The sequence below is a fragment of the Camellia sinensis genome, chromosome 9, assembly GCF_055761805.1.
Source record: "Camellia sinensis isolate YWXY chromosome 9, ASM5576180v1, whole genome shotgun sequence".
Lineage (NCBI taxonomy): Eukaryota > Viridiplantae > Streptophyta > Magnoliopsida > Ericales > Theaceae > Camellia > Camellia sinensis.
The window spans coordinates 17,667,384-17,679,242 of record NC_138969.1 but is presented as its reverse complement, the minus strand read 5'-3'; the positions used below and the strand labels follow the sequence as shown (position 1 = coordinate 17,679,242).

The 11,859-nt window shown below is 40.7% G+C and overlaps 1 protein-coding gene across 1 annotated transcript; it reads left to right on the top strand.

Moving 5' to 3' along the window:
* Positions 1 to 1,441: 1,441 nt before the first annotated feature.
* Positions 1,442 to 3,431, top strand: LOC114279733 (uncharacterized). The gene is made up of 2 exons (XM_028222324.2): positions 1,442 to 2,974; positions 3,081 to 3,431. The coding sequence occupies exons 1-2, from the start codon at positions 1,442 to 1,444 to the stop codon at positions 3,429 to 3,431; spliced, it is 1,884 nt and encodes a 627-aa protein (XP_028078125.2).
* Positions 3,432 to 11,859: the final 8,428 nt, after the last annotated feature.

The following is an 11,859-nucleotide window of genomic DNA, read 5'->3' as shown; positions in this document are numbered from 1 at the left end:
CATCATTCATGATAGTTATAACTATTTCTTCTTGGTTTGTATAGCATAGCTCAGGATTGAAGGTAAATTCTTATGTTGCTTGTTGACCTATACATGTACTGGATTACGGAAGTCCTTTTTAATTCCTTCAAAAAGGGCATACCATGATAAGATATCTTATATATCTTATGTCAAATCTATAACAGAGGAGCTGTAGAAATGAAATCCTACCATATCACACCAGGAAGTTGAGAACTTAATGGTACCCTCGCCCAGCTATCTCCGGAATTAGAAGTGTGCACTAGAATCGCAGGTTTTCAGACAATCCACCATTCCTTCCCTTTGAAGCTGATGGAGTTAAACCTGTAATTGAAATCTTCGTCTTATGCGGAGGGTATTGACCGTGGAACCCAAGTGTTCCCCCCTATCTTTTGTTTCTAAAATGTTTTTTTCATTAATTTGTTTTGTTAGCTGAGAAGAATGGGAAAATAAAAAAATAAAAAAATAAACTACACAAAGAATAAAAGACTAACTTCATTTTCTTAGAAGTGTCAGTGAATCGGATTGGGTTGCATGGCCTCCTAAGCACCATCCATCCGAACTTAGGTGAATTGAAAAAAAATGCATCCACAAGTGTTCACTCAGACTATTGAAACCATCTATTCTATGGAAAATTGGTTCAGGCCGTTCGATTTTGGCAGATTTGGTGGATACTTTCCCACCCCTAGTTAGCTCAATTGAAGAACAAAGCTGATAACATGGTCCATGATCCCATGAATAATCCCATGAATGATCCTATGATCCCACCTTCCTCCTTTTCTTTTTATTTTTTCCTTTTCTCCCCCCTTGCTTTTTTTGTTTGTTTTAATTTCCTCCCTGTTTATTTAATTTTTTTTCTTCTTTTTGTTCACTTATTTTTATTTACACCGTGCCTTCAGGCACGAGTATACACTAGTCCTTAAATATTTGGAGATGAATGAATTTGTACATGTATTTTCTCTATAAATAGAAAGGTTGGGTTGATCAAATGGGGAGAAGAAGTGATGAAGAGTGTATAGAAAGTTTTTTTTCCAAGGTCTATTCCAAGAGAGTATGACAATTTCTACAAATCATATGTATCTAATCTTCTTACCCTTAGGGCTTAGATGAAGCCCTACTCAACAAACAGAGGCGGCACTAATATGGAAATAAAGATGATAAATCCAATATGTAAATATAATCAGTCTGTTCATTTAAACTTGCTAATTATCACATTGGCAGGTTCCACATAGGGAATACAATATACTTACAGTCATCTGTCGTAAAATATACTCATTCGTCTAACACATAAATATATATAAAAGTCATCTGTCTTAATTAAGAAGTCAAAATATGACGATCATATCATTCCGTTGTTGAGTATTTTTGTTTATTTGTTGTCCATTCCTACGTTAAAGTTTGCTTCACTTGTAGGGTTCACAAGATGGACAAGAGTTGGATGATGATAAAAGATAGGTTGAAAAGTAAAGAGTCCCAACAAGGTGTTAAGTCATTTATTGACTTTGCTACGAAGGATTTAGGCCCACACGATGAAATACGTTGTCCGTGTGTTGATTGCTTGAATGGCACAAAACATAGTCCACAAGTTGTACGCCTGCACTTAATTCGAAGAGGAATTGTGTGTTCTTATAGAACTTGGGTGCACCACGGGAAACGTGTTCCACTGTGTCATGATTATCCTAGTGCGTCAAACATTGATGGTGAAAGATATGGAGCTGCAATTTTTGACATTGATGATAATTTGGGCGAGTTGCCTACTATGTTGGAAAAGATTTACATGAGTGGCCTCATGGATGATCATATCGACGAATCACCTAATAGCTTGAAGAGAGAAAATTTGGTGAAGTTCATTAGGTTGTTTGATAATGCTCGACGTAAAGTGTACCCGGAGTGTGAAAAGTTTTCCGTTTTGTCCTTTGTTAATAAGATGCTTCATATTAAGGTGTACAATAAATGGAGCAACAAATCTTTCGATATGGTTCTGCAAGTTTTGAAAGACATTCTCCTAAAGTGTGACGAAACAGTTCCGTGGACCCTTTATGAAGCAAAAAAGTTCTTATGTGAATTGGGTTTGGGATATGAGACCATTCATGCATTCAAGAATGATTGTATTTTGTTTTGGAAGGATAATGCGAAACAGGAGAATTGCCTTACATGTAAGGAGTCTAGATACAAGTTCAACAATCAGAGTGGTAAAAAGATTCCTCACAAAATTTTGAGGTACTTTCCTTTGACATCGAGGTTGAAGCATTTGTACATGTCGAAAAAAATTGCCGCAGATATGAGATGGCACAAAGAGAAGTGTGTGGATGATGGAGTGTTAAGGCATCCAGCTGATGGTCAGACATGGAAGGACTTTGATATGCAGTATCCTAAGTTTTCTGTGGAACCCCGACATGTAAGGTTAGGGCTTGCCACGGATGGTTTCAACCCGTTTGGAAATATGAGCACATCGTACAGCATGTGGCCCGTACTGTTAATGCCTTACAATCTTCTCCCGTGGAAATGTATGAAAGAGCCATATCTGATGATGTCGATGCTTATTCCCGGTCCATCCTCTCCTGGAAGAGGCATCGATGTTTACTTGCAACCATTAGTGGAGGAGTTAAAGAATTTGTGGGAGCATGGTGTGCAAACATATGATGCCACAATCGGTGAAATATTTACAATGCATGTAGCAGTCATGTGGACCATCAATGACTTCCCCTCATATGGTACCCTCTCTGGTTGGACTACAAAAGGTTACTTGGCTTGCCCTAATTGTAACATGGATGCATCATCTCAGCGTCTGCGAAGTAAGATAGGGTATATGGGTGCCCGCTGGCACTTGCCCGAGAACCATATTTGGCGAAGAAGTAAGCTCTTCAATGGTCAGAACGTGCATCGGTCCAAACCTTGGAGTTATCGGGAGAATAAATATTGCAGCAAATTGATTCGGGGACATATAGGTTGTATGGCAAGCATCCAAACAACCGAAAAAGACAACGGAATGAAAGTCCATCTTCCAATTGGACCAAAAAAAAAGCATTATGTTCAACCTACCGTATTGGAAAACGCTGAAGTTTCGGCACAACCTTGATGTCATGCACATAGAGAAGAACATATGTGACAATCTGGTTGGGACACTACTAAGCATTGATGGCAAGAACAAGGACACGGATAAAGCCCACTTGGATCTAGAAGACATGCGGATACGCAAGGAGTTACACTTGAAGAGGCGTTCCAATGGCTCATTTGAGAAGCCTCCGGTATCGTACATATTGTCCCCGGTAGAGCGACAAGGCTTTTGTGATTTCTTGAAATCGATTAAGTACCCTGATGGCTATGCAACAAATATATCCAGTTGTCTCACCGCTCAAGGTGGAAAATTAACTGGCCTCAAAACTCATGACTGTCATGTCCTTCTACAATGACTATTTCCAATTGGGATGCGTGGATACCTGTTGAAGGAGATTGGGACCACACTCTTTGAGTTGGGAAATTTTTTCAAACAGTTGTGCTCAAAGACATTGAGGGTGACTGATTTGGAGAAAATGGAGGAAGAAATCGTATTTATAGTTTGTAAGCTTAAGAAGATTTTTCCTCCTGCATTTTTTGATGTCATGGTCCACTTGGAAATTCATTTGCCTCACGAGGCTATGCTTGGAAGGCCTATGCAATATCGATGGATGTATCCCATTGAGAGGTAATACCACAAGTTCCCAAACATCCCTAGTTACAAGTACTACATAATGTAAACATTAACATTCAAATCATATTGGCATGTAGGATGCTCGGACTTCTGAAAGGCTTTGTTCACAATAAAGCTCTGCCAGAAGGGTCTATTGCGGAGGCTTACATTTCAAAAGAGTGTACGACGTTTTGTTCAATGTACTTAGATGGCGTTGAAATGATGTTTAATCGGGAAGAACGGAACTATGACGGGGGTGACAATGGCGCGGGGTTGGCGATTTTCACTCAAAATGTTTGTCCGTATGGTCTACTAACAAGGGAAACTGATGTGTCTGTAGCTGACCGTGAAAGGGCTCATTGGTTTGTCCTACACAACAACTTAGAAGTGAAAGAATATTTAGAGTACGCGTTGAACTTGTGACGTACTATATGTGACCTATATGTTTTTTTTTTAGGAATTATTCTGCAAGTTACTTATGAATTATATTGTCCTACGTAGGGAACACAAGATGTTGTTGGAATAACAACATGGAAGTGCATGCAACATTGCCAAGATACAATACAAAGAATTTCCTAAATGGTTCAAAGATCGCGTATGCTACAATTCCTTATAGCGTAGTTTACATATCAACTTAAGTTATGTTAAAAAATAACATGACAGTTTTTTCTTATGTAGATGAACCAATTGTGGCACAACAAGTCACCCGAAGCAACAGATGAGATGTGGTCACTGGCAAATGGTCCTAACAGCTTAGTGAACACATATTTGGGATGCATTTGTAATGGCGTCCGATTCCATGCTCACGACGGTGACAACCGTCGTAAAATTCAAAATAATGGATTGGTAGTGGAAGGGAACCATGAAGGCCAACTCATAAAGTTCTACAGCTACATTTGCAAAGTTTGGGAAATGACATATTTGTTTAGGCACTGTGTTATTTTATTCCAATGTGAATGGTATAACACCGGTAGTAACAGAACTTTGCGTGTTGAACCACATTTCACTACTATTGATATACGTAGTCGATGGTATAAAGATGACCCATTTGTGTTACCAAGTCAAGTGCAACAAGTTTTCTACGTACATGATACGAAGTTAGGTGCCAATTGGAGAGTAGTAGAAAAGTTTCAACAACAACGAATTTGGGATGTGCCACAACCTGATGATGTGTTCCAACAAGATGAAAGCACTAATGTTTGTAGATGTCCCCCGAACGCCCCGGGAGGGAATCCCGTTTCGTTCATTTGGGCTCACTACAATTCAGGACTCAAATTGTCACGGTTCTAAATCTGAACCAAAGAGTCCAAATTTGGCAAATCGTTTTTGAAAACAGATTTTTTGTAAAGAAGTGCCAAACATGGACTGCTTTGCCAGATATAGAGTCGCCACCTAAATATTTTTTATGGGGGAATTTAGGAAACCCTGACTCGTTTTCCTAAGGCCACGTGTCTGTCATCACCAAAGTTACCTCGGCTCGAGAACTTGGGTACGATTGGGGAAGGTCAGCTATGAGCACCCCCGCTCGCCCGACCAAAGATCGGCCTCTACTAACCATGATATCTAGTTTTGAAAACATTATGCGTTCTTATTCCGATTAATTAGCTAATCTTACTATGTGATGTGCACAACACAGAAGTATAGACTAGATTGCCTAATTTGGAACAAAGTATCGCATATCCGTTTGTTTTGAAAATGGATTGAAATTTGCTACTCGCAAGTAGGCTAAAACATGGGTTTCGACGAATTATTCCAACTCAAGCAACCCAACCTTCACCCACAGGCATTCAGGCAGTTATAACACATAAGCATATAGCCTCATGGTAAGTATGCTATCATGGCAACACTTATACTCATGCAAGGATGCTAAAACATAAATGCTTACCGAGTACTCCAAGCCAAAACAGAAACTAGTTAGTAATCACATGCATGATCCTAGTTCATGTTAAGATGGCTAATGCAACACATGCAAGATGCAACTACAATGGGCTCGGCTATTCTAAGATGGCATATGATGATGCTACAACTAACACGTATTCAACTTGGAATTTGAAATACAATACAGTTAGTATGATGCGCCGAGCCCGGTGCATGCAAGACAAATGTATGGATGCACGCATGCATAGCATAAGGTATGCTAATTTAAATATGCCCTCATACTAACCATTGAAAGCAGGTAAGTAAAAGGGAGAAAGAAGTGGGGGTTGGAAGACATACACACACTCACACACACTTATTACACAATTATCCTCACCCGGAGGGACCAAAAGAATAATACAAATTAAACAAATAATTAACTACTCTAGCTAATTAAATATTACAAAGCTTCTAATTAATTAACAAATTAAATACAGCAAGAAAGTGGCTGCAGCCCGCCTCGGAATGATGGGATGATGCATGCTCGGTTCGCCTCGGCTGGAAACCCGGTACCATGCCACTGTTGCCTCTGTTTACACTGCCCTGCTCCTCTGAAATTTATGAAAGTTTCCAGAATCCTTCTGAATCACTCCCTGAGTGTTGTGGAATATCACTGGCCACAATTCAAATCCACCGGCCATGGGAATAGGCTTATCGACCAAATATTGAACCACCGGCTGGACACTGATGGTCGGTCGGCACCAAAAGTGGTCGGCCGGCCATTACTTCCTACAGAGCCCTGTTTTGACAGCAGCAGAGGACAGATAGTGCATGGTATGGAATTTTCAAAGCAATATGTGCATAACCACTCTCCCTATCATGCTATGGGCTCAAGGGAGTTTGGTACTCGACCCTCGGACCACCAATCGCGCATTTCAATGCGTGATGGTCCAAGAAGTCAAGTATGCATTTCAATGTGAATGAATGCAACAAAACACATGAGTGCTACACGCCTTATCATGTTGAGATCAAGGACATCAGCGACCAAGGATTGAGGCGCGTTACGTCACTTTGAGTACGAACGCCCCTCATTCCTCATGCTTGGTTTGACACCCCAAACCAAGCAAAATGTAATGCAAGTATGCAATGTGACTCAAGTATGCAACATGTCTCAAGCATGCAATATGAGGCTAAGGTAACAAACATGCCAAGTACAATGTGCTAAACATGCAAGATACAATGCAATGCAACCTATCATGCAAGCTAGGATATGGAATGCAACTAGCTAAACAACATGCAAACGTGTAAAGATGAGACAATGCAAGCATGAAACCAAAGTAATGCAACATGTCAAAACATGCAATGGTGGACTTAAACCACAAAGGGCAAACCTCAGCCTTGCCATAAACAGTGGCCAAAGATGATGCAAATGATGGACAAATGCTCATGCAAACATGCACACCAATGGGCCTAAAGCTAAGGCACAAAAGGTAACTATCAAGAACACTCAAAAGATGATAAACATGGACTTAGACCAACATGTTAAACTCTGAAAATGCATAGAGGATGATGCCAAATCAACCATGTTAAGTAAGTAAGGCATGCAATAATGACCAAAACTTGAAGCCAACAAAGGGGTCCAAACCATAGCTATGTCAACCAAACCCCAAAGGACCAAAATGGCTTTAAAAAGTCCTAAGGCACTCCAAGACAAGACTAAAGCATGCATAGAACATGATCAAAACATGCCAAGAAATGGGCCCAAAACAAAGGGCATTCAAAGCCACGAAAGGGAGCATTGCTCTACGCCCACCCCAACCAAACATGGCATGGATTATGTGATGAAAAGCAAAGTTATAATATGCCAAAATAACCCCCAAAACCCACTGATACGGCAGCCCAAAGCCTCAAACACATAGGCATACACCAAGGCCCTAACATGGAGCATAAGATCACATCTCTTCAAGGCATTGAAAGGGTAGCAAATGCAAGCATGTAAGAACAAAACATGGACTGAAATGGCATAATAAGTGATTCCAAACCACTGAAATAGCCTAGGTAATGCAAGCTAAAGACTCACACACTCAAGGCTCACAAGCCAAAATACAAAGAGGCTATACCAAACAAGGCAAACATGATCAAATCAGCACCCAACAGACCTTAAGCATGATGAAATATGACCAAAAGCTTCATGAAGTCAAGCTAGAACATGTAAGCATGGAGGTCTAAAGGCAAGATGCATTTCTAGGCAAAATGGAGGAATACAAGGCAAGTATATTATGCGTGTAAGGGGTCAACAAACCACCATGGAACAGAGGTAAAACATGTTAAAAAAACACCAAATAACCTCTGAAATAAGACCAAACAAAGCTAGGCATGCATGCTACCCTTATGAGCCAAAAACATGAACAAAAGAGACACAAAGGGAGAGGGATGTCCCTCCCCTATGCAAGACTTCAAAACCTCTTCTTCACTATTGAAAATCCTCTGGATTTCAGTGGTGAGAAGGCCAATACATGAAAGTTACAAAGGCTCAACAAAGAAGGCACAAAAAAAAGGCCAAACAAGGCCAAAAAGGGGGAGGTTGACCCCCAACACCAAAGTGACCCTAATGAAACATCTTAAGCATGAAAAATCAGAGTTTTTATCAGTTATACAGAAAGTTCAAAACAGCATGCAAAGTGGGTTAAAAGCTAGTGCAAGAATGGGGAATATAAAGTAGCTATGCTCACCCTTAAAGAACACTTGAAGAACAGCAACCTCAGGCCCCTTCTTCTGATCAAAATCAACTCAAAACTCCAAGAACAAACTCTCAAGACCCCAATAACCCAATAACCCAAGTATGGTGTAATACTAGGTGTCTTAGTGCAAAACTAAGAACAAAACACCCTTTTAGGCTCTCTAACACACACAAATGAAGAGAGAGAGGGAGATATAGAGAGAGAGTGGTGTATATATGCTATATAACTCTGATTTGCTGAACCTCTTCAAAGGAGAAGAGAGGTCTCCTTTTATAGAGGAAGACAAAGGCCTAAGCTTCTTAAAGAAGCTAAGGCAAAAGGGTCAAAGAGGTGAAGCTTCTAAGAGAAGCCAAGGCAAAGGGTCTAAGCTTCTTGAGGAAGCTAAGGCAAAGGGTCAAGCTTCCCCAAGAAGCTTAAGCAAAGGGTGCAAGCTTCTCCAAGAAGCTTGAGCAAAAAAGGTGCAAATGGTGTAACTCCTCCATACACGTGTATGGAGGACAAGTTCGTGCATTCCAGCTGGCACAGCTGGCATGCATAATGCCTGAAAAAGGAAAAAAGGAGGTACCGGCCAAAAAAAGAGACAACCGGCCAAATAAATGGTCAGCCGACCACACAAAAAGGCCGATACACCTAAGAAAATACCGACCGACCAAACATTTGGTCGGTAGAAAAAAAAAAACAAGGCCGGTGGCATCATGCCATGGCCGGTGGGTTTCAGGGACGGCTAACAAGCCTCTTTCCACCCTCAGAAGCACAAAACACAAGTCCTTGGTGCAAAATCAAGCACAAAACAGGCAAGTTAAGAGATCTTGAGACAAGGCGCGCGGCCGAGGCCTCCGGGAACTCAAAACGAACACGAACATGGATGATCACCGAGTGTTCAAACGGTGACGTCCAAGTCTTGAGGACGGTCAAAAATGGGGTGTCTACAATGTTGTACTAACTGAACCTGGGGATGACGATGTGGTGTTGCGTCGAGATGATATTGACGCTGAAATTATTCCAATGGAAGTTTTGCAGTCTGATAACTGTGTACAACCCTTGCTTGGTATGGACGATGACTTCATATGTGATGATGAAGATGAACCAATAATGGAGGGTGACAATGAAGAAGAAGATGAGCTTGACAGTGATTTTGATTCAGATATGGACATAGAGTGTTGATGTATGGGTTCTAAATTTTGATGTGTCATAGAGTCTTGATGTATGGGTTCTAAATTTTGATGTGTGTTCTTGGTAGTTGTTGTTTTGTCTTTTTGTCGTTTTGTTGACGTAATGGAGAAAGGGATGGAGGAGATTCCCCTTCTTTATGTGTTATGTAATTAGATAAGAGTTTAGTCCTTTTGTTTATATTGTTCTTTATGCCATCATATTGGCCTTCGCGTTGTCTTGGATGTTGTTTATAACCATTTGCATGGAAATGGTCCATTTGATGAGAACTATGTTCTTGACAAGGTGTAGACACCCCATTTTTGACCGTCCTCAAGACTTGGACGTCATCGTTTGAACACTCGATGATCACCCATGTTTGTGTTCGTTTTGAGTTCCCGGAGGCCTCGGTCGTGCACCTTGCCTCAAGATCTCTCAGCTTGTCTATTTTGTGCTTGGTTGTGGACCAAACATTTGTGTTTTCGCTTTTGAGGGAAGCGGGTGGCTTGTTTTCCAAGGCTTGAAGCCATCGGCCAAGGCTTGAAGCCATCGGCCTTGTTTTCTTGCCATCGGCCAAAAGTTTTGGACGATCGACACTCTTTTTGGTCGATCGGCCCTTGTGTTGGCCGATCGGTCATATTTTCTGGCCGAACCCTATTCATCTGCTTTATGTAGATATTTTATGCCGGCTGTCACAGTTGGCATCCACAATTTCCCCCCTCCATACACGTGTATGGAGGGATTTGTCCCTTGCTTAGCTTCCTCAAGAAGCTTTGCTTTTGGTTCTCTATAAGAGAGAACCATCTCCTCCCTCCTCAAGGGTTCAGAAAATTGAGTCTTGAGGGATAGATATACTTTCGTATCTATTCTTCTTTGTTTAGCCTTGTTTTGTATTCAAAAGTGTAGTTTTGTCTTACTATTGTACACAAACACACACTAGAACACCATCCTCTTGGAACTGAGGTCCCTTGAGGTTGATTTCAGAGTTTTTGGGTTGGTTTGAGCTTGGAAAACCTGCTGGAGCCTTGTTCTTGAAAGTGTTCTTCAAGGGTGAGCATTCTTGCTTTTAATACCCCTTTCTTGCTTAAGCTTTTAGACCTTCTTGCTTATTGTTTTAAGCTTAACTCTAAACTAAAATAAGTTTTGATTTTTGATGCTTTAGATCTTTTTCTAAGATCACTTTTTGGTTTGGGGTTGTTTCCCCCCCCCCCCCCCCTTAGGCTTTGTTTTAGGCCATCCCTTTTGGCCCTTGTTCTTGGCTTTGCATGACCTTCCTACCACTGAAATCTAGAGGATTTTCAGTGGTAGGAAGGTGGTTTTGGAGTCCTAAATAGGAGAGGGTCATCCCCTCTCCTTATTGTCTTGAATGCTTGCATAAATGACTTATGTTAGTAGCATGTTTGTTAAGCTTGTCTTAGCTTCATTTCAGCAAGTATTTGGTGTTACTTTGCCATGCTTTACCTCTGTCTAAGGTTGGTTTAGTGGCATCTTTCATGTACCATACACTTGTAGTGTAAATCACACACACTAGCTTTATATGCTTCATGTTTGAGCATGTCTTTCTAGCCTATGTTGTGTCCATTTCAGCATGTTTTAGGTGATATTTTGCCATATCATACCTCTGTTTAGATTTGGTTTGGTTAGCCTTTGCATGCTCCTTGTACTTGTCTTGCAATCCACTCATTTGCCGTAATATGCATTATGTTGTAACATGTCATTTTGGCGTGATTTTGGCTAAACTCTATAAAGCTTTTAACCTTGTTTTATCATGCTTGAGCTCTGTTTTGCATTGTCTTGGTCATGCTTGCATTGTTTTGTATAGCTACCATGCAATCTAGCTTGTTAGCTTTGGGTGTTCAAGTCACATGTATGCATTACTTGGCTCATTTCAATGATTTGGCATCATTTGTTATGATATTTCAGTCCATGTTTCATGCTTACACACTTGCACATGTCACTCCTTTAATGTTTTAAAGAATTGATGTCTTATGCCTCATGAATGTGTCATTGTGTGTGCCATCATGTTTAGGTCTTTGGGATGCCATCTAAGTGGGTCTTTGGTCTTGTTTTACCATGCCATAACTCTTTTTTTCATTTCTTAAGTCATGCCATGTTTGGTTTTGATAGGTGTAGTATAACACCCCTTTTGTGGCCTTACATGCCCCGTGCTTTTGGTCCTTCGTTCTAGCTTATTTTGGCTTTGGTCCTTGCATGTTTTAGGCTCATTTTGACATGATCTAGGACTGTTTTGGATTATACTTGCCATTTGCTTCGTGTTTTGCATAGCCATGATTTGAACCCCTTGGTTAGCTTTGAGCCTTGAGTCTTCTTGCATGATTTGCTTGCTTTGATTGATTGGTTTGGCACCTTTCCTAACATAATTTCAGAGCTTACCATATTTGTCTCCTTTTAAGTGCTCTTGAA

Coding starts and splice junctions, on each gene's coding strand:
- LOC114279733 (XM_028222324.2), top strand. CDS start 1,442: ATGGACAAGAGTTGGATGATGATAAAAGATAGGTTGAAAAGTAAAGAG. Junction 2,975..3,080: donor GGGGACATATAGGTTGTATG/GCAAGCATCCAA, acceptor AAAACGCTGAAG/TTTCGGCACAACCTTGATGT.